The sequence below is a fragment of the Vulpes lagopus genome, chromosome 21 (genome assembly GCF_018345385.1).
Source record: "Vulpes lagopus strain Blue_001 chromosome 21, ASM1834538v1, whole genome shotgun sequence".
NCBI classification, from domain to species: Eukaryota; Metazoa; Chordata; class Mammalia; order Carnivora; family Canidae; genus Vulpes; species Vulpes lagopus.
In genome coordinates, this window is record NC_054844.1 from 14131289 (window position 1) to 14156272 (window position 24984).

Sequence of the window (24984 nt, forward strand, 5' to 3'; positions counted from 1 at the left end):
TACTTCATCAGGCTATGGATAGTGGCTTCAAACAAGTTACCCAAAGTGTGGTCTGTGGATCAGCAGATGGGCATCATCCAGGAATTTGTTGGAAATGCAAATTATTAGGCCAAATCCAGACCCATGATAACAGAATCTCTAGGGTTGGAGCCAGGAATCTGTTTTAAAAAACTGTTCAGGTAAATTGTGACATTTGAGAAACACTGGTTTAAACCATAGAAATGGATAAGACAACGCTGAGAAAGTATAAAAAGAAAAGTTGGCCACATCTAGGAATAACCTGTTTTATGCAAACTCTGCTTTCAGTATATAACCTGCTGGCTACTTTTCATCTCCTCTGCTAACAGCCTAGCTGTACATCATCATGCCTCCGGTGGACTTTTAAGATAGCTTCCTTGTATTTTTTCCACTTCCATAACAGCCTAATGCTTTATTCTCAAAGTAGCCAGAGTAAGAAGCACACTCATGACTAGATCATTCCTTCCACCTGAAACTTCTAGGGACCTCTTACCCATTTGCAATAAAATGGAAGCACTTACCATGGTCTGCAGGTTTGCTCATTGTGGTGAGCAGTCTCCAAAATGGCACCAATGATCCTGGTATCATCCTTGATCACGTTGTATAAGGTTTGGTCTGTGTGACCAATAGAGCATGGCAAAAGTGATGCTACAATCAGTTTTGAAGCTATGTTATAAAAGACATTGTACCTTCTTTCTTGATCTCTTAGATCATTTGTTCTGGGGGAAGCTAGGTGCCATGTCATAAGGATACTGAAGTGACATGTGAGTGACATATAGAGTGGTCTACATGGTGAGAAACTGGGGATTTCTGCTGACAGCCATGCGAGTGAGCTATGTAGGAAGTGAATCTTCCAGCTCCTGATGACTGCAGTCCCAGCAGCCCGACTCCCCCTCATGAAAGACAGAGCAGGAACCCCCCAGTTACACTACTCCTGAATAGACCTTCAGAAACCATGGAATATAATAAATTTTTATTGTTATGAGCTGCCAAATTCTGAGGTAATTTTTTTGTTATTAGATAACTCATGCTCTCATGATCTGGCCCCTTGCACCACTCCAGACTCCTCTTTTCTCCATTCTAGTCCCTGCTCCCTTGATAATCGTTACATGAGAAGTGAGTTCCCATTTCAGGAGTTATTCTCTCTGAGGAATGCTCTTCTCCCAGATAGCCATACCTGATTCATTTCCTCATTGTGGTTTTAATTTGCATTTCCCTAATGGATGATTATGGTGAACATCTATTTATGTGCTTATTGCCATCTGTATAATTATCATCAGTGAAATGTTTATTTGTATTTTTTGTCCATTTTCTAATTGGCATGTTTGCCTTTTTAATATTGAGTTTTGACAGTTCTTTGTATATTCTAGATGTAAATCCTTTGTTGGATGTGTAATTTGCAAATATTTGCTCCCAACATGAAGTTTGTCTTTTTATTCTCTTAAAAGAGTTTTTCACAGAACAAAAGTTGTAATTTCTTTCTTTCTTTCTTTCTTTCTTTCTTTCTTTCTTTCTTTCTTTCTTTCTTTCTTTCTTTCTTTCCTTTCTTTTTCTTTCTTTCTTTTGTTCAATTTGCCAACATATAGCATATCACCCAGTGCTCATCCCATCATGTGCCCCCCTCAGAAAAGTTAATTTCGATGAGGTCAAATACATTAGATTTTCCTGTTAAGTACATTTGCTGGCAAGTCTAAGGCCTCATTGCTTATTACAAGGCCCTGAAAATTTTCTATTTCTTTTCTAAATCTTTATAGATTTACATTGTACGTGTAAGTCTGTGATACACCTTGAACTAGTTTATATACAAGGTCTGGCAGTTAGGTGTGGAATTTTAGGTGCTTAAAGTGTGAAATTTAGGTTAAAATTCACTGTTTTTGTTTGTTTCCTTGTGGATGTCCATGAATAAAATGTCAATGCTCAGCACCATTTGTCCAGGACTTAGACGTTCATTCCCCAGCACCATTTGTTGAACAGACTTTCCTCCTTCCATTTAGTTGCTTTTGCACCTCTATCAAAAATTAATTGGGCATGTTTGTGTAGGTACACACTTGTGTTCTTTACTGTTCCACTGATCCGTGTATCTATCACCTTGTCCATACCACATTGTCTTGATTACTGTAGCTATATAGTAAGCCTTAACAATAGGAAGAGTGATTCCTTCCCACCCTACTTTCTTCTTTTTCAAAATTGGTCTTGGCTATAAATTTTGGAATAAATTTATCTGTGTCTACAGAAAGCTTTGCTGAGATTTTGAAAGGAATTGCAATAAAAAGAGATCAATTTAGTGAGAATTGACGTCTTTATTATGTTGAGTTTTCTAATCCATAAGCATGGTATATGTTTTTTCAACTATTTAGGTTGTTTTGAGTTCTTTTAAATTAGATTTTGTAGTTTTTAATCATGTGAATCTTGTGCATGCTTTGTTAGATTTATACCTAAGCTTTCATTTTCTTTAGAGCAATTGTGAATTATGTTACTTTTTAAATGTCAGTTTCCATTTATTCATTGTTACATATAAATGCAATAGATTTTTCTATATTAATTTAGTATGCTTCTGGGATATCTGGGTGGCTCAGCGGTTGAGCATCTGCCTTTGGCTCAGGGTGTGATTCCAGTTTACGGACTGAGTCTCACATCAGGATCCCTGTGAGGAGCCTGCTTCTCCCTCTGCCTATGTCTCTGCCTTTCTCTGTGTCTCTGATGAATAAATAAATAAAATCTTAAAAAAATTATAGGCTTCAACATTACTGAACTCACTTATTAGCTTATCGGATAGTTTTAAAATGCAGATTCCTTAGGATTTTCTATGTAAACAATCATGTCATTTGTAAATAGAAACAGCCTCATTTCTTCATTTCCTAACTATATTCTTTCTATTTTTTCATTCCTGATTGCATTGGCCAGACCTTTCAGTATCATGTTGAAGAAAGGTGATGAGAGCATACATCCTTGACTTGTCCTTGATCTTAGAGAGAAAACATTCAATCTTTCACAAATAATATGAGGTTAGTTGTAGGATTTTTTTGTTTGTTTGTTTTTAAGATGGTCTTTATGAGTTCCCTTCTATTTATAGTTTCCTGAGAGTCATTGTAAATGGGTACTAGGTTTTGCCAAATGCATTTTTTGTGCATTTGTGTCTATTGATATGATCGTATGATTTTTCTTCTTTAAACTGTTGCTGTAGCACATTATGTCAATTGATTAGGCTTTAAATAGTCTAGCATACATGAATAAATTTCACTTGGTCATGGTGCATTATTATTTTTATATAGTCCTGTATTTGACTTGCTATTATTTTGTTAAGGATTTTTACAGCTAAATTCATGAGAAAGATTGGTCAGTACTTTTCCTTTTTATTCTCTTTGGTTTTAGTGTTAAAAAATCTTATGAAGGTAAAACTGGCCTCATGAAATTAGCTGAGAACTGTTCCCTCTTCCCTATTTTCTGAAAGAGAGTATTGTATTACTATTTAATAAGTTATTTCTTTCAAGATTAACAATATTGTCCTGGAAAATGCATAAATATGATGGGGTATTAAGAGAAGATAGGGACAATCTTGTACCTTCCTTCTTTACATTTAGGGTATTCCTCTCTGGAATCTGCTGTGTATTAATCAGAGTGGGAATCTCAGTTGAGGAGGATCCAAATGTAGAGGAAATGTATCTTTGATGTGTGGCTTCCTACTCAAAGATATTTTAAGTAACACTAAAGAAGGATTAGAGATTAGTGCTTGTGTAAGGAGCTTATAGGACAGCTAAAATTTTAATTACTTTTAATTACTAAGTAAGTGCCCTTTAACTCTCTTTCTGTATATGACCAATAATACTTTCCCATCTGTCAGAAAATATCAAGAACCAAGGATTATTGAGCTATGGAACATAATTTTTTAAAGTATTTTTATGATATTTAGGGTTTTTTTAAAAAAAGATTTTGTTTATTCATGCGAGACACTCAGAGAGAAGCAAAGTCATAGGCAGAGGGAGAAACAGGCTCCCTGTGGGGGAACCTGATGCCTGACTCAATCCTAGGACCCTGGGATCAAGACCTCAGCCAAAGGCAGATAGATGCTCAACCACTGAGCCACACAGGTGCTTCTGATATTTAGCTTTTAAATTTGCAAACTCATTCTCATTCTCTGTAGTGTGCTGTTCTATGTGTTTTGACAAATGCATGGAGTTGTAGATTCACCACTATAATCAAGATACAGAGTAATTCCATTACCCTTTAAAATCTACTGCATTGTCCCTTTCATGCCATCAACTTTTCTCAATCCCTGGAAGCCACCTATTAGTTCTGCAACCTTATAGTTTTGCCTTTTCTGAATGTCATTAATGAAATCAGACAGCATAGAGCCATTCAACTCTGGATTCTTTCACTTAGTAAAAGGTGTTTCATATTCATTGATGTCATTACATATACCAATAATTCTTCTTTTCCCAGCAAAGAATTCTTGTCTTTGAAAATTTAGAGTATCCAGACAACCAAGGTTCTTCCAGAGAAATTTCTTGGTCATCAATAACCTTGTTTAGAGCCATGTGACCTCATTACCTGGTTGATAAGATCAGAGATAGATAACTGATCAAAAGCCAGCCATGATGAGTCTAGCCAATGATCAATGAAGTAACCTAGGAGAATTGTTCTGTGTCATGGAGGCAGTATGTATTTACTGCTGATTGGCCAGGGTACTCAAACCTTCTAAGACCAGCAGCAGCAGCAGGAGTAGTAGAGGAACAGGTAGAAAGAACAGCCTTGGAACAGAGAACAATGGATATATACAGTTCCTGAAGATACAAAATGACCAGATCTCTAGAACTTCACAGTGTCTTGAACAGTGTTTCAGTTTCCACAAGGCCCTGCTGATGTGATTGAATTTCCTGTCTTCCACACTTCCCTTTGTATCCCACACTTTCTCTCTTTTTTGTTGTTCTTTCTTCCTAGATGTTCAAAATTTTCCTTTTTCCCTAATATGTTTTTTCTGTTTAAAGAGATTCCTTTATCATTCCTTTAGTGTAGGTCTTCTGGTGATAGATTGTCTTAGTCTTTCTTTATTAAGATGCTTTTTCTCTCCCTTTCATTCCTGAAGGATAAATTCACAGACAGAGGCAATAGTTCTATGATCAGGACTTGAAAAATATTGTGCTACTTTCTTCTGGCCCTATGGTTTCTGATGAGAAATCCTCTGTCATTCTATGTTTTCACCTCTAGGTAAGGTGGTATACATATATTTTTCTATTGTTTTCAAAATTTGTTTTGTCTTTAGTTTTGTGGTTTGATTATGATGTGCTTTGGCATAGATGTCTTTGGATTTATCCCATTGGGGTTTGATAGCTTCTTGATTCCGTAGCCTTTGTTTTTCATCAAATTTGTGAAATTTTCAGTCATTATTTTTTCAAGTACTTGTTTTAGCCTCATCTTTCTCTTCTGTCCTGCAACTCTAATGATGTGAATATTAGATCTTTTAGTTTCCGAGGTCTCTGAGCTGCTTCCCCCTCCTCCTCCTCCTCTTCTTATTTTTTCTTCTTCTTCTCTATTTATTTTCTCTCTTTTGATCAGATGGGATACTTTCTATTGTTCTAGCTTCAAGTTCACTGATTCTTTCTTTTGTCTTCTCTTTTCTGTTGTCAAGCCCATTCAATGAATTTTTATGCTGGTAATTGCATTTTTCAGCTCTAAAATTTTCATTTTGTTCTTCTTTAGGTACCTTGTTACTGTTGAATAGTGGTGACAATTCGGATTCCCCACATGGGCCCCTTAACACCATTCTAGTAGGAAGGAAGATGGTGCCTTATTATCACTGGTTGTAGATGAAAGTCTAAGATCTCCAGGTGGCCTTCTCTGATACTACTCAGGGGGTGTGGAGCAGGGTTACATAAGTATAGCTGGACCAGGATGGAAGTATCTTTACTCAACCTGTGCTGATAAGGTTGATGTGGCCATTTTTCCCCCTCCATAATATTGTATTTGTTGATGTTGGATTTCTTTCCATGGCATAGGGTAATTTTTGTCTAATCGTTTTTTTTTTGACTAACTAGAATACTTCTTTTCTGGTCATTTGTCTACAAAGAGTAGGTTTTTTTGAGAAGATTTTTTTTTTTTTTTTTTTTTGGTCTGCTACTGTTTGTGTTTCTGGGTTGCTGCCTCTCTTGCCTCTAGTTCAGAATATACCAAATAAAAAGAGAACTCAAGGAATTTACTGCCACATTATTCCTAAGGCCCTAAATTCCCTATTTGGTCTCTCTTTTTCTCTTGACTTTTTAAAATACTCTTGTGTTTGTTCTATGTATAATATCTAGGAATTTTAGTTGTACTTTGCAGGAGAAATGGGGGGAGGAGTATATCTGTTCCATCTTGGCTCAGAGCTGGATGGAAAATAAATTTTTAAGTCTTTAAAGCAATTTAAGAATTTTCTAATCATAAATCCCTGAGAGCTAAATTAGAACCACTTTAGAAGAATTTTTCAAACTATATAATTGGTCATATATCACACTCCTCACTCCCCATTCTTCTGGGTCTCCATTTTGCCGGGAGGGCAAAGAGTCACAGTACAACAACCCTCCCCCTTCCTCCAACATTGAGAATCACTGGTTACAAATCCTGCTACTGATCAATGTGGTTTATCTTTCTCAAGTGTTTTGGGATGGAAAAAATCGAGAACCTTGGCACATTATGACATATGACATGAAGAAATTGAAACTTGAAGAAGGGGCAATCTTGTCACACAGCAGCGATGTGGTGAAACTAAGCTTGCATGTGAATCTACAGTGGTACTATGCCAACAAATTATGTTGGTACCTTGTTAAAATGCAGCTTCTGGTTCAGTTAAGTCTGGAGCAGTGCCTGATGTCCTGTATTTCTAACAAATGCCCAAGTGGTGTGGATGCTGTTGCACTTTGAGTAGCAACACTCTAGAGCATTCAGCTTATTTTTCTTTTCACTATCTGCATGAATTGCAGTTGTTTAACAAAGAAATACAGAATGGGTGGGTTTCACAGATAAGAATCTCAATATCTATGTGCCTGGTGTGTAAGAATAGAGGAAGGTCTGAATGGTAATGGCGACACAGATGTGGGAGTAGAAAGACTCATTCAAACACCAAACACTCTGCTGGCTCTGCAATGCATTTGCTGCTTCAAAACTCCTCTAATTTTGGTGAAGACCAAAGGAAAGCTTATCAAAAAAAACCCCATAAGCTGTTGAGCAGCCCATGTAATCTGCTTGGGGCTGTCAGAATCTTTCCCCTCCTAGGAAGGATAAATTGACCTTCTCTCTCTATAATCTTATGGAGTACAATTCTCCAACAGGTAACAATTTAGGGAATGCACATTACAATTCACTGACAAGGCATGAGAGAGACCAGCAACACATGCATCTTGGTCTATTTTGCTTTGCTGTAGTATAATAGAAAGGAAGCAGAATACGCAGAGCGTTCCGAGATTTGGGTCTTGGTCCTGGCTTCACTACTAACTTATTATATGCAGTTGAATAAATCACATCATTTCTCTATGATAAATTTGTCAAAAGAACTTACTGATACTAGCATATGAGCCAAGGTCTATATAAAGTGTTGTACAAGTTAATACTAGTGGCTCAATATAACTGAAAAACTGAAGCCAAGTGTGCCAATGAATTGGTTTGTAGCCTGAGCCTCATACTCTGAAGCCTTTGATATTGAAGATCCAGCAATCAATTTTCAAATAAATGGCATCAGTTATTAGTTATCAGCTATCACGTGGGCCTTTTCTCTGTCAAGTATCACTGCATTTTGTGTCATTTTTGGTTTGTGGTTCTATCTTACTGAGGAAATGTATACATTACCTGTTAGGGAGAGATATCGTATACTTTTCAATGTCATTGCTCACACGATTAGCATCCCAGTGTCCCCACTGCAGCAAGGGACATTATGATTCACTACCTTCTTCTCAGTTACCTAGAGTCTTATAATAATTATGACATGATGTGTGTGTGGTGGGATTGATTTAGGATTGGGTGTGTGTGTGTCAGAGGAAGGGAAAAAATGAGGGGTAGCAAGGACTAACAGTGGGAATGGAGGAGGACAAGAGATATTGAATCACAAATTATGAATATGTCCCTGGATATCAACACTTTGTGTGTGTTTGTGGATTTAATACCTACTTATTGACAGGAGAGAGCCCAAGTCAGTTTCGTGAGAGTATTCAATCATCAGAAAATTCCTAAGCCGGTCCCAGTCTCACCCCTTATTCTTCCAACTTCTTTTTTTTTTTTTTTTTTTTTTTTTTTTTTTTTTTTTTTTTTTTTTTTCTTCCAACTTCTTTGACCTGGGTTGGTGCTTTAATCTCATAAGAGTGGGATTAAGAAGCATGTGGGTATTACAGGGAGATAAATCAGGACGCAAAGGTCCTTTATTCATCTGCTGTGAAGAGGGCAACTAGACAGTTTATAGGAGCAACATTCAACTCTGTGAGTATTTCTCAACTTCTGATGTTTAAGTAGTTTGTAATTGAAAGGCTTTGTGGGTGGTGAAGGGTTGATGTGGCTCTAAAATAAGGAGATGGAAGAAGAGAACTCTGAATCTGAGCCTGGACTGAGGCCAGGAATGAAACTAGGGAAAACATGAAGGAAGTACACCACAATGGCCTTATAATATCATGCAGCAGGCTAATAAGTGAAACTTGATTATTACAAGGTCGCTGAAAAAATTTATTACTAAATTCATTTTGAAAGAACTCCAAACTGATTCATTCCTTTTTGTGGCTCCCAGTTTTCTGGGAAAGGAGGGATGTGGGGCATTAAACGACCACAGAACAAATAGTTCTTTACACCCAAGACGTGCTAAAAAAGACCAAAACACAAAAGGAGGACATGAAAGAGTGAGGATAAGGAGTAACAGAGTCAAGAGCCAGCCAGGAATAACCTCAGTGCAGTACAGATGGCTTAGCCTTCTTCCTCTAAGGTCAAAGTATTTGTTTGTTCCAATCTGAAGGAAAGTACTCACTGGACTTTTGTTCTTGTCTTTTCATGGCTTTGGTTTGAGTCTTCCTTGGCTCTCCAAATTATTTGATTTTCTCTGCTTCAGCAGAACCCTCGTAACATTTAGGGACAACTCCACCAGTGCAAGGAGAGCACTTCTGCATCTATCTCCTCCTGACCCCTCTTTCCCTTAGTCCTTCAACAATAGAATTGTCTATTTGCTTATATCTTTTCCAAGAAAGAAAGAAAGACTGGAAGTCTGGGATGATGATAGCAGCATCAGAGATCCTGAGTCAAGAACCTTCTGAAATTGCTCTTCCTTAGCTGGGATTTATGGATGATCATCCTCTGTAGCTTTCTACAACTGAACTCTGCTGCCTTGGGTCCAAGGTGACACTCACCTTGGTTCCCCATAAAACCACGCCTTGACATATTACTTTGCTGCATCCACTTCTTTCTGTAGGACAACAGTTCATAGTCTCCAAAAGAGGAAGGGCTAATATTGCTTTAAAAAGAGAAAAACATTCTGCCTCACAAAGGAATGAATTACTTGACACTTCTGGGAGGCAAAAATGTGAAACATCTTCTTAGAGCTAAAATCAAGTCTGAGACTAGATTGAGGATTGTTTAGCCTAAGGGATGCCCTTTTAATTCACAAGAAAGCATGGCCAGGATAAGTTTAGCCTTTGGTGATATCTGTGGTGGACAAGACTAACTTCCAAGGCTGGAAAGGGTCATATTTGTTCTGCTCCTTCCAAAGGTTTTACAGAGAGAACTGGGGGCACATCTAACACTCTAGGAGTTAGTTGATTGTCCTATATACTCAAAAATGAAATATTATACATGAAAGACACAATAAACATAAAATTCTTACTCATTGTGCAAACACTGAGTGTCATGAGGATCCATGGATTAGCCAGGAAGCTATTATAGAACTCTTTCTGAAGAATTCCTTTACATAATGCATCACACCTACAAAGGAACTCTGTCTGAGCTTAGAGGTGTAACTTCAAAATTTTATAGGTAAATATGCAAAAGAAACATAAGAAAAAAGGAGAAGTACAATCAGGGAAAGATGGAAGTCAAGTGTGATTTTTAAGTTCTTTGGGGCTGCTTTTGGGGATGTCAAAGAATCCAAGGAGAGCTTAAGACAGAATTTTAAGGCTAGGCATAAATTAAAAGGGTGCTGGAGAGATGCAGAAGATTACTCAGCAAGTGCTGATGACAGTCACCTCTCTGGTACATGACAAGAGCTCTTCAACAGTTCGCCCAGGAGAAAGGGTGTAGGTAGGGCAGGTGAACCTGTGTCACAATCATAGATTTGTTTGCCTGGCTTCCTTGATTCCTAAGGTCTATTACATAGTTACTGTTTTCTGAGCATTCTACACTGAACACTTGTTTACATTATGCCCTTTACTTTTCCCCATAACTCTAAAAAGATATATTTGAATCATTTTATAGATGGAATGAGATCCAGAGAAGTTATGCGATTTGTCCAAGGTCACATAAGCAGTTCTTGTGGAGCAGGAATTTGAGAATATATCTATTTGATTCTAAAGCACAGAAATTTTACATTGCGTTGCCCACAAAGGGTAACTGATTAGTTTATGTTAGGGCTTCATATTATAGGCTCTGGATCTAACCCAGTGGGATCCTAGTTAGAACTTCTAGATAAAAATAAAAGATGTCCAGTGAAATTAGAATTTAAGATAAACAAAAAATAATCTTTTGAATAAGTATGTATCATGATATATTTGGGATATCCTTATCCTAAAAAATAACCATTTGTTGTTAACCTGAAATTCAAATTTAACTGGGTGTCCTCCATTTTTATTTGTTAAATCTGGTAATCCTAATGCTAGTAAACTCTCCAGATGAGCTAAAGGAAAGTTTGTGCTTTCTTACTATTTTGAAAGAATTGAGAAGTCCAAAAACCTTGATCTGAGAGAAATTCGCTAGTTTTCCTCTATAGCTTTGTCAGAGCTGGGATGTGTCAGTTACTGGTGGTAAACTCTGAGAATAATGTTGCTCTTGGCTGCCCACCAACAGTTTCCACAGTCCCAACCATACTTGGACACAAACTGTGCCTGTTTACCAGCGCAAAAGAGGGTCCACAGCACAAGAACTGGATTCAGTGAACAGATGAACTGGCAGCCTATTTCTGAAAACCACTGAGAGGTTTGTGAGGAGAAGACCAATTGTTGCCTTCTTTATGGTTTAGTGGAGAATTCACAGGGTCAGGATCTCATGACCCAGTGTTCAAGATATTAGTTCAACTTCTCCATTTATTTATTCACCCATTGGATAAATATATATGGCACCCCTGCTATGTGCCAGGCCTTTTTCTAGGTTTTGAGGTCGCAGAAATGAACAAAAATGGAAAAAGCAGCCTTATGGAGCACATTCCAGTGGGGAATTAAGATAAGATCCATGGCATGAACAAATGATCCAGAGCCCTGGCCAGATTGACCATCCTTGATACCTGCTCACAGGTTAGTCAATGTATTTCTGTTGAAGAAGTTGAGAACTAGGAGAAAATTAAAATAGTAATTGGGGAAAAGAAGGTAAGGAAAAATATCTTTTATGCAAGGATGATAATTTAAACTGATTTTGAAAGTAATAAGAAAAAGTTGAACTTGAAGTCATAAAATATAAGATTTGAGGCATGGTCCATGTGGCAGAGAAAGAGAAAGAAGATTTGCATGGGCCAAAGATAGCCAGGAAGAGTCGGAGCTAAGAATATTAGCATAAATCAATAATTTATAGATTATATAAATAAATCTTCTAGGTAGCAGGGCATGGAAAGGATTGGTTCAGGGTAAGAGATTAAGGCTACTTAGCAGTTCTTTGGAGCCTTTTAGAATCTTCCTTCCCAGGATAAGTGTTACCAACTTTTGTGATAGAAAAGGAGAAAAAAAAGTCATACTTTAGATTAGCATACTTACTTTTTTTTTTTAGCATACTTACTTTTAAAATTTATCTTATTAATGCAATTTTGTACTTGAAGACAATGTACAATTCTTCTTTTTTTAAAAAGGGATCTTATTTATTCATGATAGACACACAGAAAGAGGCAGACAGAAACAGAGGGAGAAGCAGGCTCCCTATAGGGAGCCTGATGTGGTACTATTGAGTCCCAGGACCCTGGGATCACAACCTGAGCCAAAGTCAGATGCTCAACCACTGAGCCACCAGGCATCCTGACAATGTCTATTTCTGTAGTTAAAGTAAAAGTCTGTGAAAATCATATTGGGGGGCAGCCTGGGTGGCTCAGTGGTTTGGTGCCGCCTTTGGCCCGGCGCATGGTCCTGGAGACCTGGGATCAAGTCCCATGTCAGGCTCCCTGCACGGGGCCTGCTTCTCCCTCTGCCTATGTCTCTGCCTCTCTCTCTCTTTCTCTCTCCCTGTCTCTCTTGAATGGATAAATAAAATCCTTTAAAAAAATCATATTGGGTAAGTCCATGATTTGGATAATGGGAGAAAATGTTGAACATTTCAGAGAGGTCTGTGGCTAAAGAACCTCATGTCTGGATACGGAGTTAAAGCATAAACTTACTACTTAATCATATTCCATTGCGTTCCCTAGTGTGTGTGTGTGTGTGTGTGTGTGTGTGTGTGTGTATACTGAGATGTATCAAATACCACACCGGTTAGTGTCTCTGGTTCAGAGCTCCCCTGTCCAGATGACTACATTGTTATCCCCCAGGACTAGGAGAGAAGTATCTTGATCACATGAGGTTTAAACAAAATAAGGACTGGAAGGTAGAAAGCCCATAAAATGTGAGGCAATAAACATTAAGAGTCAGGTTATTATGTAGTTGGGTGGAAAAATATATAAAGCTTAAAGAACATACCAGTTCTGTGAAGACTGTAGGTAGCATTTAGTCCATTTCCCTCTCTTCACAGAGAGTGGAACTGGTGATCACAGAGGGGAAGTACATATCATAATAAATTTACATAGAAAGCTCATGACAATTCATTGAAGCAACATATCTACCTAGATGTTTGGTTTGTAAATCTCTCTGTTGTGAAAATCTCTTTCCTGAAAATCTCTTTAAAAGATGGTAAGTTCTTCCCTTTTGTTTTAACAAAAAGTCCGGAGCTTTTCTGGAACTTCCAGTGAGGGTCTAAGAAGCAATGGTCCCATCCCTGGGTGGCGCAGCGGTTTAGCGCCTGCCTTTGGCCCAGGGTGCGATCCTGGAGACCTGGGATCGAATCCCACGTCGGGCTCCCGGTGCATGGAGCCTGCTTCTCCCTCCGCCTATGTCTCTGCGCCTCTCTCTCTCTCTCTCACTCTCTGTGACTATCATAAATAAATTTTAAAAAAAATTAAAAAAAAAAAAAAAAAGCAATGGTCCCTGTAGCCTGAAGGGTCTTTTTTTCCCTCCTCTCACTATCTAAGGAACCTGAAAGAGAACCATCAGACACCCAGGGACATCAGGATGAGTGACAACACTACTTTGGCTCCTCCAGCTTCAAACCAGGGTCCCACCACCCCCCGCAAGGGGCCCCCCAAGTTCAAGCAGAGACAGACACGCCAATTCAAGAGCAAACCTCCTAAGAAAGGTGTGAAAGGGTAAGACCAAAATGAAAAGGAAGATTTGCTCTTATTTTTTCCATCACAAGCTTGCTTTGGTTTTTGAGAAATTAATGCTCCCAATATTAAACAGACTTACAAAGATTTCCACAATCTTTGCTGAATCACGTTGTTAGCCCTGGAAGGTTTTCTCTCAGCCCCCAGGTCTGTGTTCACATTTAACATGGTAAATGGGGCCTGTCACAGCAACCTTTGACTTACCTTACCAGACTTTTTTGTCCACTCCTTTTTACCAGTAAACCCTGTGGTTTAATTTGGACTACTAAAACACTGGCCATTTCCAGAACACAGAGTTGATTTTTATGGCTGCAAAAGTTATGTCTTCAGTTCTTTATTTTTCTTTCTCTTCTTGGCAACACCCTATTTATTCTTTAACATACACCCATATGTTAATTTCTCTTGGGAAGCCATTCCTGACTCTCTTGGACAAATGTGATCATTACTTCCATGTTTGCATCTTGTACATTCAACTATCATAACTTGAATTGTTTTACACTAAATTTGTTTATTTACATCTGTTCTCTGAGATTGAAGTTCCTCAGAGAAAATTAGCTTTTCCTTAATTCCCTATGCTTAAGACACTGCCTGCCACATTGTAAATGCTTGATAAGTGCTTTTGAGTAACTAACCAAATGAATGAATTAATCATTTTAATATCTTTCGTACTGTGCTTAATTCCAATTTCTATTCTTTTAAAAATGGAGCTTGACTAAATTGCTCCAGTGATAGTTCTCTTTGGCTCTCAGTTGTTTTAGGCTAAATTTTTATGAGGGGAAAATCTCTCTCCACTGGGACACACTGTCTGAAACCAGCCTGAGTGATATTGTCTTTGCCCCAGGTCAATGCAAATAAAAGATATTTCTCAAAGACAAAAACTTAAACCTCTTCTTCCCCCTTAGTCAGGAAGCTTTCTCAATGAGTCATTTTGAGATCTTTTCACTCTGATGTCAGCTAATTTTTCTTTTTTTCCCCCATAGGTTTGGAGATGACATTCCAGGCATGGAGGGGCTAGGAACAGGTGAGCCACACAAGAGTGTGGACTTTCACCACTCTACATACGTTAGGCCTCAAATGGCTGTGAAAAATTATAAGAAATAGCTAATACAGTAGATATTTGAAGACATAGAAGTGTGGGGCTTAGTTGAACCTCTTAAGTAAGTACACGTGTGCCCAGAGCCAAACATTCACAGAAATCAAGCTAAGCCCTGGAGATACAAAATCTTGTTCTATTAACCAATGCTTGAGGACATACGGTGATTTGTCAACTTTCACGGTAGAGAAATGCTCAGGGCTAGTTTATCCCAACTTCATCACTTCTTCAGAAGAGAAACCTGAGACAGAGGGGAATTGAGTGACAATCTGAAGCCACAGAGTGAGGTATTGGAAACAAGGGAGGGGCTTGGAGACTTTTTTCAACACTACCAGGCAAACCCCTCCCTAACCAACTTCCTCTTTTTACATATTCTCTGGCACCTAGAACGGGGCCCACACACTGAATGTCTCCAATACAATATTTTTTAGTTGGCTAGAATAATTTGAAATGGTGGATAATGAATGCAGATTACCGGACATTCTTTTAAAAATATTAAACTTTATTCTTTAGAGCAGTTTTACATTTACAGAAAACTTAAGCAGAAAGTATGGAGCTCTTAATACCCTTGTACAAAGCTTCCCTTATTATTTGCATCTTACATTAGTGTGGTATATTTGTTATAATTGTTGAGCCAATGTTGGTAACATTAGTATTAACTAGCATTCATAGCTTATATTAGAATTAATTCTTGGTGTTGTCCAGGTTCTGACAAATACACAATGTTGCATATCCACCATTACAGACATATACAGAATATATGCCCTAAAAATCCCCTGGGCTTCCCCTGTTCATCCCTTCTCCCACCCTCCACAAACTCTTGACAATCACGAACTTTTTTACTCTCAAAACTTTTGCCTTTTCCAGATTGTCATGTAGTTAGAATCATACCATATATAGATTTTTCCAGACTGGCTTCTTTCACTTAGCAGTATTTATTCATTTAAGATTCCTTTATGCCCCATATGGCTTGATAGTTCACTTCTTTTTTGCCACAGAATAATATTTCATTATATGGCTGTATCACAATTTGCTTATCCTATTAAAAGACATTTTCTTGCTTCCAAATTTTCACAATTACAAATAATACTGCTACAAACACCATTGTGCAGGTTTTTGTGTGGACATGTTTTCAGCTCATCCAATACACTTTTGATAAATACTGTAATCAGTAATCAGTGTCCTCACCAAGCAATTCTCAGTGTATTTGCTTTTTACAGTCAAATGCCACTTCTGGGATCTCAAATACATTTTCTGGCTACTTTATAAAGCTCATTTGCTATTCTGCTAAATCAACTGCTTCTGTATTTTGGCCAGGTGTATATAAGAGCAGCAGATTTGCTTTGGGCTCTGGAGGATATGCTTAACTCTGCCAACATATTTGGAATACAGGAGAGAGCTTTATACTGTGGGGAGATCTGACATCTTTGGCTTGGTTCCAGTCCCATCTCTATAACTCAGATTTTTTTTGTAGGCATTTAATCTCTCTGGGTTCCAGTCAGCTTCTCTGTAATTCAGGGATTATAATATTTTATATTTTTTAAGCAAAAAATTGAATTAGTAGATGCCTTGAGATTACCTCTCAGTAGGTGACTAGATATAGCAGGCATTTCAAAATGTAAAGGAACTAAAGAGTGAGTCAGAGAAGCCCAAGGAATGCATCTGAACGAATAAGGAGTAAGAAGACAGTGGATTTCCAGATCATGGGAATTTAAAATGCTTCTATTTCTCATTTTAACCCTTGGCCTGACTAGAATTCCCCTATATTCCTTCCATAGTGGTTGTGCTTTGAGGAGACCCCATTTGATCAGTGACTTGCACCCTCTCAGGCTAGCTGTAGTCAATACCTTGGGTCACCTCGCTAAAGCCTTGCAGAATGAAACCAGTGAAGATGCCCACCTAGTGGCGCCTGTTCTGGGGGCATCAGAACCCTGTAAGGGATTAATGAAGCAATCAGTCTAATCCTTCCAGCGGCTGTAGGGCCACTCTAGATAACTTCCTGGTTACTGAGACAGCGAATAGGGGAGAGGAGTGAGGTGTCTCTGCCTGAAGGGACTTTTTTTTTTTAAGATTTTTATTTATTATTTATTTTAGCAAGAGAGAGAGAGAGAGAGAGAGACAGACAGAGGAAGCACAAGTGGGGGGAGGGAGAGGCACAAGCAGACTCCCTACTGAGCACATAGCTCTGATATGGAGCTCAATCCCAGCACCCTGAGATCTTGACCTGAGCTGAAATCAAGAGTCAGATGCTTAACCGATTGAACCATCCAGGCGCCCCTGAAGAATGTCTTTTCTGTGAATAGAAGAAGCTCTAGAGGGGTGGGGTCGGCTTACACGTTCTTCCCTTTCTTGCAGATATCACGGTGATTTGTCCCTGGGAAGCGTTTAGCCACCTGGAGTTGCATGAGCTTGCTCAGTTTGGGATCATCTGATGCACCACAGGTTCTGTCGCTCTCAACAGCATCGGCTGTAATTTTGATTACTTTTGCCCTATTGATCTGCCGGAGTCTTGAAATTCAGCTGTTCGGAAGTGGTTTCTTCAGCTTACACAGTCATTTCCCCTCCATTGCTATGAAGAATTCTCATAGTGTCAGATCCTCTCTTGCCATACAGTTCAGCTCAGAATAGTGGATGCAAATTGTCTTTTATTAGGGCATTTCAAACTTTACCATCTTCCCCCATCAGCTGGTTGGAAATCATTGATAGTTTTCTAGATTTTGTTTATTTGTTAAATCTTTCAAATCTATTTGGACTAGGCAATCCAATAATTGGTAGTAGCTTTTAAGAGACATTCATGTCATTCCCTTCCTCTTCTCATTTAATAAAGAAGATACTTACCTTCACTCTAATGATGTGGTTGTATTAAATGCTATATGCAAATATCTGATGCCCTGACCTGAACGACAATTAAACACAGAAGTCACAGTCCTACAGGAAATAAGCACAGTGAATGTGAAAGATCATAGGAATAAGAGTCAAACCCTGTTTCTATTTTGTAACTTTGTATATCAAGTACTTTCCCGGTCTAAATTTTATTGAACTGGGATATCCCTGAGGGCCTCTGCAGCTTGTACAAGTTAGACAGGCTTATGTTGATGGAAGACTAAAGATTTAAACTCAGGAATCTGATAATTTGGGTCTTCTTTGCAGTGCCTTGGCTCAGTTGATTGAAAATATTTAGATGTGATAAAGTTTAGACTCCAATGTAAAGGAGAGGTAGTTGAACTCTCTGAATAAAATGATGGGTTGCTTCACCCTTGAGGTTGTGTCAAATGTAATGTGCACATAGCTATCTTTCCCCAATACTTTCAAGGCAATTGTGTAATTCAAAGGCTGCTTCTGTGTGACTTGGATGCTTTGGATACCAGCAGTATTAATTTCTTCATTTCAATTTTGTAATCTGTGGTAAAAGAATGAAGTAAATTAACTGAAAAGAGAGGCAGAATTATAGAGAGGAAAGAGATCTGCGTTCTAATCCTAGCCTGACCAGTAAATTACTCTGTAATTTGGGACAAAGATTTCTCTCTTTGGATCCTCTAGTTTGCCTGAATTTGGTAATGTAAGGCTCACAGTAGTGATAATTCCATGACTTTGAGGCCCACGGAGTCTAAGTATGAGAATTCAAGTTGCTCAGCACTCAAGAAAATATCTTGTGCTGCAGGCTCTGCACTATTTTGCACAAATGACTTACTTGCCATTGGCCAGAAGACTAGAAGCCCAAGGAAAGCATCTGGTAAGGGGGTAAGGAGACTGTGGATTTCCAGACCAGGGGAATTTAAAGCACTCCTATTTTTTTATTTTAATTCTTGGCCTGACTAGAATTCCATTTCAGTTCCCCCCTTAGTAAAAAAGAAAAAGTACAAAAGAAAAAATAAATAAATTCAAGGGTGGAACTGTGACATGGAAGAAATGTAGTGGTGGAGTGTGCTTCCCCCTCCAGCAGGGACTCTTGCCTCTACTCATGCATCTGTTTTCCAGCTAGCAGCTCCATTTGATAGCCAGAGCCTCGGGCTGCACTTGTTCATTCTTGTATGCCTCTCAGTTATGGATGTCTGGGTTCTTCTCCAGCTGGGTGAGACTCTGGTCCACATTTGACCTACTTTGCAAATGTTTCTCTAAACATTTTAAGAATGCACCCAGAAGAACATACTCAATGGTCAGGCTGGAGAAGGATCCAGAAACCATGCTACATGAAGAATTGTTGAAGGAATTCATAACATTTAGCCTAGATGGAAAAATGATGATTGCCAGCAAGTATTTGCAAAGTTGTAATGAACAGGATGAAGCAGATCTATTTTATGAAGTATTCTAGCTTTTAGTGGTAAGCTAGAAGAGATAAATTGAAAGCCATTCAAATCCTAGAATTCTGTTATTTCCATTTCTAATTCTACCTCTACCATTTCTACTATTTCTAATAAGAAACAAGGAAGCCCTTCTTATATAAATAGCACATATAGTTAAAGGTAAGTCATGGTCCTCATCAAAGTCCTGGCAGCAGAAATCCAGACTCAGAGTAAGAAGACTTACTGGGATTCCCTCAGGTGTAGGACTGGAAACTTTGCTAGCCCCAAGTTACTGTCTTACAATGGAATATTACTCAGCCATTAGAAATGAAAAATAACCGCCACTTGCTTCGACATGGATGGAACTAGAGGGTATTATGCTGAGTGAAATAAGTCAATCAGAGAAGGACAAACATTATATGGTCTCATTCATTTGGGGAATATTAAAAATAGTGAAAGGGAATAAAGGGGAAAGGAGAAAAAATGAGTGGGAAATATCAGAAAAGGAGACAGAACATGAAAGACTCCTAACTCTGGGAAACGAACTAAGGGTGGTGGAAGGGGAGGTGGGCGGGGGGTGGGGGTGACTGGGTTATGGGCATTGAGGTGGGCACTTGACGGGATGAGCACTGGGTGTTATTCTATATGTTGGCAAATTGAACACCAATAAAAAATAAATTTATTAAAAAAAAAAGAGGAGAGAAGGTTAAGCTAATAAGTAACTCAATGTTATTCTTTCTCATTCTCTACTCTTCTGTTGATACCTCCCATTGGATAACCCCAATTGGAAGTCAGAAGACAAAAGAGTTCACTGATGTGGTTCACTGTGTAAAGTTCACTTCCAAGAGCAGAGATCAGGTGGAGAAGAGTGGAGAGTGGATGTGGAGGGGCAAATAGATGTGGAGGGGAATTAGCCAGTGGGTCACAGTATGAAAGAATAGAAACCAACTGTCCACCAGCAATTGTTAGTTGAAGTTGGGAAATAAGCCTGGGTAGGTGTAAAATCTGTGAAGGTGAAGGAAGGACCACGTCAAATAGAATAACACAATTGGCAAAAGAGAACAATAGCAAGAGGAAGTTATCACAGCATTTAAGGGTTTGGAGAATTTTTAGAAACGTTCTGACACTTTCTTGATAATAACAACCATTGTGGCTTTCTTTTTAGATACACAAAATTTGGGCCCCATTCCAGATTTTCTGAATAAAAGTCTCCAGGAGTAAGATCTCGGAAACTTTTATTTTCAAGAGGGGCTCCAGGGGATCCTTGTATTTGTGTCAGTTTGAAAACACTGATGTAGTCCAAGCCTACACTGTAAGTATTAGGAATTCAAGGATTCTTGTTACCACCCAGGCAACTGATTAGCTGGGTCCACTTGCCCCTAATAACATATATAATACATGTGAGAACAGGGGTTAACATTCTGGTGTCTTGACTCTTATATTGATCAAACAGACATGTCTCATGACACTAACTCAGTTAATGCTTCTCAAATTGCACAGAATGTCAGAAAGTTTAGAAAGTCTTAGACTGAAGCAGTTCCAAGAAATGTAGGACCAAACAGTCACCAATACTCCCAGGGTGGACAGCTTGCCATTGTCTCACATGGCTTCCCTTAGTCTGTAGTCTATGTCATTTGCTGCCCTCGTCTTCCTCCTCTGACTGGAGTAGTGGTGACCACGGAGGGAGAAAGCTTTGTCTCCGCAGGTGGAGGCAGTGACCTTCACTTAGCCTCCACCCCTTTCCTATTTGTTTACATTATTGGGTAGAAGTTGGGGTCGATGGTGCTGGTGATGTAGGCACCACCCTCCATGCTAGAGCTCAGTAGCATCATGTCAGAGCAGAAACAGTGTGTTAGGAGAAAATGCTCCCCTGGAGTGCCCCCCCCCATGAGCAAATAAACACAGTTGTTATTAAACATTTGGAACTGTGCAACTGACCTCTATTTTTTTTTGAATAATGAGAGAAACAAGAATCACCATAAACTGAGAAAAGGAGGGAAAGTATTGTCTCAGCAACTAAAGAAGTGAGGAGAAAACATACATAGACAAGAATAATTAGTGAGACTAATATTTTGCAGAAGAGGAAAACCAATCCCTCAAGACTGACCAACACAACAAATATTATGACAACCAAGCATATATGACAATAAATTGTTTTAAAGAGAGAAACAGAAAAGGACTTTTATTTGATGAAAGACTAGAGGGAAAAAGGCTTATACAGGCCACAGAAATTGTGTGCTTATAGAAACTAGCCTAGTGCTTTCTGCAACTTGAAATGAGTTATTTGACTTTGTTTTTTACTTTTTAAGGGCAGTCAGACTGATGAAAACCATAATTTAAAACAAGATTCATAAACCTATTATCCACATCAGTCACACCCTTACGGCCTATCAGGAGGCGTGGGTTCTGTCCGGCTGTCTGCATAGGATTTGCTAGACATCTTTTGGGGCTCAGTGTTTGAAAATAAAGCATGGATATTGGATTAAGTAATTGCCAAGGTCCCTTGCAGTATAAAATTCTAAAAACCAAGTAATAAATCTAAGCATATTTCAAACATGAACCAGCCATACCCTTTCTGGCCAGAAGTCCTAAGGCACAGAGTTTCGAGCTCTTTTCATATGTAATACTGCCATCTGCTGTAATGAATGATCATTTCATGAACATTTGGAAGACCCTATCAATTGGAAGACTCTTAATTCCACGGAGCTAGTTCTGAATTTGTTCCCACTCACTGACCAATTTCAATTGTTATGCTATGTCTATATATGTCTATGTCATATCCCGATGCTATGTGGCTATTTATGTTCATCAAGTGCATGTTTATTCCATATTTATAATATTTATAAATATTTAATAATACTTTTTAAATAATAAATTTATTTTTTATTAGTGTTCTTTTTTTTAAATTTTTATTTATTTATGATAGGCACACAGTGTGTGAGAGAGAGAGAGGCAGAGACACAGGCAGAGGGAGAAGCAGGCTCCATGCACCAGGAGCCCGACGTGGGATTCGATCCCGGGTCTCCAGGATCGCGCCCTGGGGCAAAGGCAGGCGCCAAACCGCTGCGCCACCCAGGGATCCCTTTTATTAGTGTTCAATTTGCCAACATACAGAATAACACCCAGTGCTCATCCCGTCAAGTGCCCCCCTCAGTGCCCGTCACCCATTCACCCCCACCCCCTGCCCTCCTCCCCTTCCACCACCCCTAGTTCGTTTCCCAAAGGAGTCTTTATGTTCTGTCTCCCTTTCTGATATTTCCACCCATTTCTTCTCCCTTCCCTTCTGTTCCCTTTCACTATTATTTATATTCTCCAAATGAATGAGAACATATAATGTTTGTCCTTCTCCGATTGACTTACTTCACTCAGCATAATACCCTCCTTCCAACCACGTTGAAGCAAATGGTGGGTATTTGTCGTTTCTAATGGCTGAGGAATATTCCATTGTATACATAAACCACATCTTCTTTATCCATTCATCTGTCGTTGGACACCGAGGCTCCTTCCACAGTTTGGCTATTGTGGACATTGCTGCTAGAAACATCGGGGTGCAGGTCCCGGCGTTTCATTGCATCTGAATCTTTGGGGTAAATCCCCAACAGTGCAATTGCTGGGTCGTAGGGCAGGTCTATTTTTAACTCTTTGAGGAACCTCCACACAGTTTTCCAGAGTGGCTGCACCAGTTCACATTCCCACCAACAGTGCAAGAGGGTTCCCTTTTCTCCGCATCCTCTCCAACATTTGTGGTTTCTGCAATGTGTGCATGGTTTTGGTCTGTGTCTGATAGCGGTGTCTGCCTGTGTATTTATAATACTTCTAAACATTAAAGGAGTAATACAGGTGAACAAGGTATGTTTTGTTTTCATCCAATGCCCTCTGTCTCCCACCCATTCTCAGGCAATCCCTGTTACTAGTTTGTTCTAAATACTTCCAGAGACAGTATTATGTGTATACATCTTTTCCTTTCTTTTTTTTTTTTAAAGATTTTATTTATTTATTCATGAGAGACACAGAGAGAGAGAGAGGCAGAGACACAGGCAGAAGGAGAAGCAGGACACCCCCCCCCCCCTCCCTGCTGAGCAGAGAGTCCAATTTAGGGCTGGATCCAGGATCCAGGTCCCTGAGATCATGACCTGAGCTGAAGGCAGACATTTAACGGACTGAGCCATGCAGGGGTCCCTTTGCCTGTAAATTTTCATGTACCTCATAGGTTCTATTTATATGATTGAAGTCTAATTCACTTTTCCAGTCTCACATTGATGGTCATTTTGGGTTTTTAGTCTAGTACATCTTTCTTTAACTGTCTGCACCTGTATGACACTTTTGCACAGGTCTATCTAGGGTAAATTCTTGGTAGTAGAATGGATGGATTTTGAAGGAAAAAGATTGCCAAATTAGCCTCCAAATAATTTTTAATCATTAACGCAAAATACACAATTAAATATACTTTTCCTAACACTTTTGCCTAAAGTATTAATAAATTTTTATTTTGTCTGAGTTTGAGCAAGTTTTCATGTTTATTTATTTTATTTTTTTTTTATTTATTTATGATAGTCACAGAGAGAGAGAGAGAGGCAGAGACACAGGTGGAGGAAGAAGCAGGCTCCATGCACCAGGAGCCCGATGTGGGATTCGATCCCGGGTCTCCAGGATCGCGCCCTGGGCCAAAGGCAGGCGCCAAACCGCTGCGCCACCCAGGGATCCCAAGTTTTCATGTTTAAAAATCACTTTTATGTCTTTATGAATTGTCTTATGTGCTCTACCTGTTTTCTGATAAGATGATTGATCTTTGTACTTAATTGTAAGATATTAATTTCTATTTGACTACCAGTCTTATCTATCTGAAAGGAAATGTTTGTCTTTTATGTGTAGTAATTTTTTTTTCCTATTTGGTTTCTTATTTTAATTTATATTATTTTTTACCATGTAGTTCTTTTATATTTTATATAGTCATATTTATACATTTTAGTGACTGCTTTTTTTGTATATTTTTGTTTCACTTAGATTTTTCCCCTTCCAAATTTGAAAAAAATAACTTTCATATTTTCTCCCAATTTTTTCTTTCATTTTTTACTTTAAATCTTGGATTCATCTGAAAGTTATTGCAGAGAATATTTTTCCCAGGTAAAGAGACATATATCCTAATAGAATTTATTTTACAATCCATATTCCCATTACTTTATTGAATTGCTATGTTTATCACAGTGTCTCTATTTCTCTATTTCCGTGTTATGTTATACTGCTCTATTTTTAAATAGCTACAGGGATCCCTGGGTGGTTCAGCGATTGGGCGCCTGCCTTCTGCCCAGGGTGTGATTCTGGAGTCCTCGGACTGAGTCCCATGTGGGGCTTCCTGCATGGAGCGTGCTTCTCCCTCTGCCTATGTCTCTGCCTCCCTCCCCATGTCTTTCATGAACAAATAAATAAAATCTTTAAAAAATTAAATAGCTACAAACATTAGACCATGTAAGATCTGAGAAAACTCATTGTCTCATTATGATTCTTTTTCACATGTTTTCTGGATATTATTGCATGTTTATTTTTTTCATTTGTAATTTAGAATCAGCTTGTCTAACTCCTTCCACTTCCATCTTGCACATGAACAAACCCCCCAAAAAGTTATCTTTATTTTTATTGTGGTAAAAAATAAATATAAAATTTACCTTCGTAAATTTTTGTGTACAATATCGTTAACTCTAAGAACAATGTTGTACAGTGGATCCCTAGAAATGTTTCACCTTGTGTGACTGAAATTCTATACCTATTAAATAACAGCTTCCCATTCTCCCCTTCTCCTAGCCCCTGGCAATCACCAATTCTATTTAATGTAAATGGAACCATGCAGTATTTGTCTTTCCATGATTGATCTATATGACTTAGCATAATAACCTCAAATTTCATCCGCATTGTAGCATATGAGAATATCCCCCTCTTTTTAATGGCTGAATAATAATATTTCATTGTGTATATACGCAACATTTTCTTTATTCATTCATCTATCAATAGACTTTTAGTTCCTTTCTATCTCCTTGCTATTGTGAATAATG

The 24984-nt window shown here is 38.5% G+C and overlaps 1 protein-coding gene across 2 annotated transcripts in view; it reads left to right on the forward strand.

The window, feature by feature from the left end:
* PDE6H (phosphodiesterase 6H) overlaps positions 1 to 17497 on the forward strand; it is a 23596-nt gene extending 6099 nt beyond the window's left edge. Inside the window, exons 1-4 of one of the 2 annotated variants that reach the window (XM_041736964.1) lie at positions 11110 to 11459; positions 13370 to 13543; positions 14542 to 14582; positions 17010 to 17497. In XM_041736964.1, the coding sequence (XP_041592898.1) occupies positions 13410 to 13543; positions 14542 to 14582; positions 17010 to 17086 (252 nt within the window). In that variant the 5' untranslated portion in view covers positions 11110 to 11459; positions 13370 to 13409 and the 3' untranslated portion in view covers positions 17087 to 17497. Of the gene's footprint in view, positions 1 to 11109; positions 11460 to 13369; positions 13544 to 14541; positions 14583 to 17009 lie in introns of those variants that run through there. The other variant, XM_041736963.1, reaches the window with a different exon arrangement.
* The last annotated feature ends 7487 nt before the right edge of the window (positions 17498 to 24984 follow it).